Source organism: Bufo bufo, chromosome 1, assembly GCF_905171765.1.
Source record: "Bufo bufo chromosome 1, aBufBuf1.1, whole genome shotgun sequence".
NCBI lineage: Eukaryota > Metazoa > Chordata > Amphibia > Anura > Bufonidae > Bufo > Bufo bufo.
In genome coordinates this window covers 273,521,073-273,528,794 of record NC_053389.1, presented here as the reverse complement: position 1 = coordinate 273,528,794, position 7,722 = coordinate 273,521,073, and the positions used below count along the sequence as shown (strand labels likewise).

Here is a 7,722-nt window from a genome sequence, read left to right as displayed (position 1 = left end):
GAGTTCCAAAACTAGCCAAGCACTGAGTTGGGTGTTTCCAGCAGTCCCACATAGTGAATGGAGAGGTGGTCGTGCATGTGCGCTCCCCGTTTTTTTGCTATGGAGCTTTTGAAAATAGCCAAGTGCGCTCACTCAGCTATTTCTGGAACTACCATAGAAGTCAATAGAGAGCTCACCACACATGTGTTGTGGGGGCCCTGTTCCGGAGACAGGGGACTGTCTAAGAGGTGGGATCTATCTGCCTAGCCGCACCTATCTGATATTGGTGGCATATTCTAGCAATATGCCACCAATGTCTAAGATGGGCATACTATTAACCTTTAAAGGGGTTCTCCAGTTTTTAAACAAATTTTGGCCTCTTCCTCTCCAGACCCATACAGGGAAGCATACTTACTTTCTCCCCACTGCTTGGTTACGGCTACTTCAGCCCACCACTGGGTTTGCTGTGTTCTGGTTGGCACAGAAGGGGGTCACCTGTTGGCACTGTAGTCAATACTGTATTGAACTCTTCTGAGAAGTGGCTATTTCTCAACAGCAGTGGACACGAAGAGTACCGTTGTAGAGTCAAACGAAAGGGAGCACCATAACAAGCATGTAACACCAATATCTAGATTCAGGGTACTTTTTTATGATTCCAATTGAAAAATAATGATGATGAGATCTACCAGAGAAATATATTAAAGGGCTTCTGTCACCCCCCAAACACCAATTATCAGTTTTTGACTTAATATATTTGCTAATGTAAGCAGATTCCATATATACCCCTCTTACATCGGGCTGTGCAGTAAATTTCTTCACTACCAGCAAGTTGGGCGGACTTGCTGATAGCCGCCGCATCCTCTGTCGGATCCCGTGCCTGCGCCATACCGGTCATCATTCGGCGCAGGCGCTCTGAGAGAAGGACGCTCGCTTGCGCCGAATGACGACCGTTACGGCGCAGGCGCGCGATTTGAGCTGCAGGCAGGGCCAGCTGGCGGATGAGAGCGCTCGCTGGCCCTGTTAATCAAGCGGAGGAGGGGGCGTTTTTTCAGACAGAGGATGCGGCGGCTACCAGCAAGTCCGCCCAAATTTACATATCACTAAAGTCCGATTTTTACTGAAATTACTGCACAGCCCGATGTAAGAGGGGTATATATGGAATCTGCTTACATTAGCAAATATATTAAGTCAAAAACTGAAAATTGGTGTTTGGGGGTGACAGAAACCCTTTAACTAAAGGGGTATTCCCATCTTGGACATTGGGGAAAAAAAAAAAGATCGCGTTCCGCATTTTGGCGGACCCATAGGCTTCAAAGGGGGGGAGTCCTAACTTTCACTGACAAGTATAGGACGTGTTTTATTTGTTTTGCGGGGCCGTGGAACGGAAGAAAAGACGGCATCTTTTGGGGGCCCCATAGAAGTGGATGCGTCCGCATCTAATCCGCAAACAAACGTACGGCCATCTAAATGAGCCCTCATACAGTTACATTCAGAGAGACAGAAATGTGGACTTAGCTTTTAGAGAGCAAGGGGCGCTCTGCCGTCCGCGCCCACCCCGGACTGGGTGCAACTGGATTACTAATGGCTTATTAAATTGCACTCTGAGCAACTGAAAGCTTCCGATTAGATGCAACATCATACCATGACTACTGACTACGCCTTATGGTTCTACAGCCCCAACCTTACGGCTGCAGACTATTGCAACAGGTAATCTAATAAATGGAGATGCCTCATGCCATTTGCCTCCTCGCTGCATTCTGCCGTGGTCTCTCCCCAGCGCCTGCAGTGTGCTGTGAGAAGGGGAGAATGAGAAGAATTCAATCTGGTTCCCTGATCGGAGAGCCGTCGCTGCCTTCCGACTAGCTGGCGGACATTCCTACTGTCACTCGCCGCCTGGCGCTGCTGCTGCTCATTCTTCCGCCGCTGGCCAATCCCCGCTCCCCGTCCGCTAAGCCACGCCCCCTCGCCGGAGCCCAGGCTCAGAGTCTGCCGCTTGCTATGATGCAGTGCAGGGCTCAGTGCTGGCTGCAGAGCTGCTGGAGGACATAGCTCTTTCACATCGGACCCTTCTGCTCATTTCGCCGTGTCCCGCAGGGAGGAGAACCGTGTGGCTGAGCAGTTCCTTGAAGGGAGTCTTCCCTGCAAGTGGCATCTGGAGATAAATAACTGCAGCAGTTGCTCCTTTTTTTTCCTCCCTTTAGTCTTACTGGTGCAGTATGAAGTGCAGTTATGGCAAGAAGAGGTAAGACAGCTGTGAGGACGCTGGAAGATTTGACCCTGGATTCTGGTTATGGTGGTGCTGCTGATTCCATCAGGTCTTCCAACTTGTCCCTGTGTTCTGATTCTCACCCGGTAGCTTATGCCCATGGAGGAAACTGCTGGCTTCTAACTGACTCCATGCACAGTAGACACAACAGCTTTGACACGGTCAACACTGTCCTGGCTGAAGACTCGGAGGTCCTGGACTGCTCAGGACAGTGCTCCAGGCTGCCTGACCTTGAGGAAGTCCCCTGGAGCCTTGAGGAGCTTGAAGCTCTTTTGAAGAAAGAGCAGATATTGACTAGCGCCAGCAGAGATGTCCTCTCCAAGCTGTCAACCCTGGTCAGCAGGTCTCTTGTTAGGATTGCCAAAGAGGCTCAGCGGCTGAGCCTACGATTTGCCAAATGCACCAAGTATGAGATCCAAAGTGCCATGGAGATTGTGTTGGCATGGTCGCTATCTTCCAGTTGCACTGCCTCAGCTCTTAGTGCCCTTTCCCTATACAACATGAGCACTGGGGACAGACTTAGTAGAGGCAAATCGGTGCGCTGTGGCCTGACTTTTTTGGTTGGGAAGTTCTATAGGTGGATGGTGGATAGTAGGGTGGCCCTTAGGATCCATGAACACTCTGCCATCTACCTGACTGCCTGCATGGAAACCCTTTTCAAGGAAATCTATAAGAGGGTCCTCGCCATGCCTCGCCCTGAGAAGGAAAATGAGGCCCCAAACTTTACTCCAGAATCCTTTGAACAAGCAATTAGCAATGATTCGGAGCTCTGGGGTTTGCTTCAACCTTTCCAGCACCTTATATGTGGTAAAAATGCAAGTGGTGAGTAGTAGCAACTATGCAAGCACTAAAGTAATGGTTCCTAGCCCATTAATATTCAAGGTGGTCATCCATTGCCTCTTTATAATGGTCTTCAACCCATGCACAGCATTTAAAGGTTTGCATTGTATTCGCTTGGGGGGTGATCCTTTTGCTATCTGCTATAGAGAACGATTTTTATTTGGTGGTTACCTGTGCTGTGTCTGTGCCATGGCTTTTTAATGCCACCACCCCATGCAGGGTGCCAATTGGTGAAGAGATAGATTGCAGACTGAGTGATACCTTCTGAAGATTTATAAAACAGCCTAATATCCAATAGACTACCCTGTATCCCTTAACACTCCCCCCATAAAAGACTACAGAAATGGTGCAGATCTGCATTGATAACAGGCCATCTATGGTGCCAAATAACTGACCTTGATTGCGTCAATGTGCCTCCAGTATGTCTCCCAGGTTGGATGTATACCCAGTAGTACTGAGTGTACAGCTCACTATGTGCATATTGATTGCAGGCAGCATTTTCCACCCAGTGACACCTGTACATAGAATGAATTCCCCATGCCCACTAGAGGTTCTCCCCAGCTTATTGTTTATTATGGCATTATCAATGGTCAATCAATTCTCCCTTTTCCTGCGCTCTCCTCGGGTTCTCACATAATTGTTGATCACTGGTGGTCTGTGCGGTTGCCGCAGCTCTGGGCTCTTCATTCATACTGGTTTTAAGGCTTGTTTACTCACATTGGCACAGCGACTACATGCTGCATCAATGTTCTTCAAGCTTTTTTTTTGGTGGCATTTAGCCTGAGGGAGCATTGGCGTCCTCTGAGGCTTACACAAGCAGCTTGGTATTTAGACCTGTGCTTGTATGTTGCACACATTCATAGGTGTGTTGTATGTCTCGTACAGTGTGTCACGTATACAGGCAATGAATGGCGTTCTCTATCCACATGTGTTGTTGCTGAGTGTAGCTGGTATTTGTAATGTTTGATGTCGAACTGGTAGGTAAATGTACAATAAATGCTGCCCGCGCATGTAGGCTGTATAGCTATAAACTACCATATGCTATATGGACAGACACCTACTGTACATACGCACACACAAACATACAACCTGTGTACTACATGACACAGACTTACATGCTATGGGCACACATACACTCCGTATACCTATATGCACATACATACACGGACATGCATGCTATTTACATACATTCTACATACACATACAGATATATTCTCTTTGTACAAACACACATAATCACAACCTGGGTACACACACTGAGATCTACATGCTATGTGCACACACCCACTTTCTGTATGCCCTTTACACATGGACACACATACACTTACACACACACATGCACTCTATGTGCACACACAGACATACACTTACACACATACAGTGCAATTACATACACACATGCAGTACAATTACATACACACACAGACATACTCTATATACACACACATACAGTACAATTACACACACACATGCACTCTATGTGCACACACACACATACACTTAGACACATACAGTACAATTACACACACACATGCAGTACAATTACATACACACACAGACATACACTCTATGTGCACAGACAAAGACGTACTCTACATACACACATATACACTTACATACATACAAACATACTCTACATACATACACACACTGTACATACACACAGATTTACACTCACTCAGTCATCAGATATATATATATATATATATATATATATATATAGCCACACATATATTTACACAATGACAACCATGATACATACAAATATCATAAAACACACAACAACACCATACAATATCTAACCGGAAACAATACAGCGGTCCATCAGTGTTGGTGAAATGTCTTGTGGATTTGCAGTTGTGTAAAGGCACCCACGCATTCACTGCAGTATCTGTCTCCAGCAGTCACATAGCATTGTACTTCTACAGCAGCCGGTCACAGTACACATAGTCACAGTGCCGTGTGTCATGTCCTTTGCATTGATATATGATATGTGACACATGTTATTGATGTTCAGAACTGTTCTGCAGTGTTGATGGCAGCAATAATGGAGCATTGTGTGTAATGCTTCTCTGTGCCTGGTGTGCATTGGGTTTCCTGTGCACCCATATTTATTGACATCATCAGAGCCACCATCTTGGGGGGCCATAGCTGCAGGGATTGGTTGGGGTTAAGCTTAGAGTGTATTAGGTATGCAGGCATCTAGGGATACAAACATCGAGTATGTTGGCATTCAGGCTGCCCAATCCTTAGTTATCCCCTAGGGGACTAGTGTCACAAATGTTCCCCCTCTCCCTATGGCCCATCCAAGACAATGAATGGCAGTCTTAAATCCTAGGCACTCTGGGTGCCAAATGGACGCTAAGTAGACAAGTCACAGCTGTTATCTGTAAACCCAGCAGCCATAGAGCCAGTCTCTGCAGCTGGTACAAGGCCTGTGGAGGGTTGAGGGGCTTAGGTCTGGTTCACCTCATTGTTCTTTCTAATGGGTACATTCAACCTATTCGCATACACTACAATAACAGTAAACGTGGTAGGTGGGAACCAGTCTGAGGGTCAAGCTACCCTTCTCACAAGTGATGGGACAGTTTAAAGAACCTCCTCTCCTGGCATCCCTAGTCCTATCCAAGGAGATCTAGGACTGAGGTCCAGTTCTACTGGGGTGCATTATGCTCTTTGCAGCATTTTATATGGAGTTCCCCGTAAACAACTAAACTCAAACTCAAGGAATAAGCTAGAATTTCTTTAACTAGGGCAAGGATTCAGTTTTAGAGATAGTGTACTAGGGTTGGGGATGGTAATGCATACACACTGCTGTATACACATTTCACCTGTTGCTGGATGGCTGCCCGCACTCCGTCATGCAAGCAAGTCTTAGTATGTATTGCTAACCCTTGCAGCTGATGCAACTGGTGCCCCTCTACTCCTTGCAGCTGGAGTCCGTACCCTGCCAGTCCACCCCATGGTACATCCTTGAGGAATAGCTAACATTTACACTGATTGGGTGGATTAACTGATGCCAGTGGTGCCTCTCTACTCCTTGCACCTGGAGTCCATACCCTGCCAGTCCACCCCATGGTACATCCTCGTGGAATTGCTAACATTTACTCTGAATGGGTGGATTAACTGATGCCAGTGGTGCCCCTCTACTCCTTGCACCTGGAGTCCATACCATGCCAGTCCACCCCATGGTACATCCTCGTGGAATTGCTAACATTTATGTACACCAAATTGGTGCATCAACTACAGATGTTTGAGGTTTTATTAGAGAAAGTACAAATTCATCTTGCACTGCTGCCCAGTGGCTGCTGACAGATGTTAAATACTGTAGCGCCGAGTACCGCTTGCTGATTTGTGTTTGCAGATAATTCATATTCCGTGCACCATCACAGGATTTACTTATGGTATGTCTAACGCTACGAGTACTGTACGATTTGCCGCTCTTTATACGCGTAGGTGAGATAGCATGCACCATTTAGTTATATGGTAACTGTGTAAAATGACGTGCCTCCTTCACCAGTTGTCACTATGTAGTACTCGATCAGTCTTTGAGTAATGCTTCAAGTTCTTGTTAATCAATATAGAGGTTACTTACTGTAGGTTGCTATCTTCTGACTTTTCTGGCATTGTACCATTTTCTCTCTGTAAACAAATTGATTACCTCAGAATCCACATTTCAAACCTTGGACCTTTACTGGAAGCTGAAGAACAAGATGTCTCTGGGAATAACATTGATGGGGTCTGGAACCTAAGATCCTCAATCAGTGCAATGACCATATGCGTGACATCACTTAGGAATTACCCTTTTACCCATATATATATATATATATATATATATATATATATATGGCCTTGGCTCCATGTTGTTTTTGCCTTTCCAAGTTATGAAAGTACTGAAGTAAGAGGTCAATAAGAGCTAGAGGATTATGGACATTTACTGAATGATTGGACCCATTTGTTTAGGGCATGGGTGTATGTACCATCAAGGCAGACCATGTGGCTGCTATAACGCCTCTGGAGCGAGGTGGGCGAGTGGTTGCAACTGTGGGCAATGGGACATACCTCAATGAACATGGAAAAGAGATGAAGCCAAAAGCACCAAGTCTCCCTGAGCCAGGTTTTAGGGGTGAAGTTGTGTCATCCACCACCAGAAGGGTGCCCAATGTCATGTTGGTATTTGATCCTCTGTTGGAGCTGATTTGGAGCAATGGTTGGGGGCACAACTCAAAATTATTCTCATATAATGAGGTAGTTGTGGCAATCTTTTAGTGATCCTGTGCCAGTCATCCAAAGATACTGGTAACAAAATAATCAGGCTAGGATGGATACGATGAAGAACTTAGAAGAGGATCTCAATTTATGTTGTTGCCATGTGCTTTTTACTGCAAGAGATGGAAAAGAACTGTAAAATGAAGTAGCCATTGACTCTTGTGTTGGGGTTGTGAGCACCAGTAGGAGGCCACATTTTTATTTTTTCTGTGGGAGGCTCTCAGCAACAGCAGTACATGGGTCCCTTAGGGTTATCATAGAACACCCTCATTATGTTTCATTAACTCCATACACTGGCGGGCAACATATCGAAGAACTAATAATTCAGAATATTGAAATCCAATGTACCTAAAGGCCCTTTTACACTG

General features: G+C 45.8%; 1 protein-coding gene across 2 annotated transcripts in view; it reads left to right on the top strand.

Annotated features, from left to right (window-relative positions):
- Window positions 1-1,990: 1,990 nt before the first annotated feature.
- The window catches only part of BTBD11 (BTB domain containing 11), a 230,005-nt gene continuing 224,273 nt past the window's right edge, over window positions 1,991-7,722 (top strand). For both annotated transcript variants that reach the window (XM_040439449.1, XM_040439440.1), the window contains exon 1: window positions 1,991-3,067. In XM_040439449.1, coding sequence (XP_040295383.1) covers window positions 2,209-3,067 — 859 coding nt within the window. In that variant the 5' untranslated portion in view covers window positions 1,991-2,208. The remainder of the gene's footprint in view (window positions 3,068-7,722) is intronic.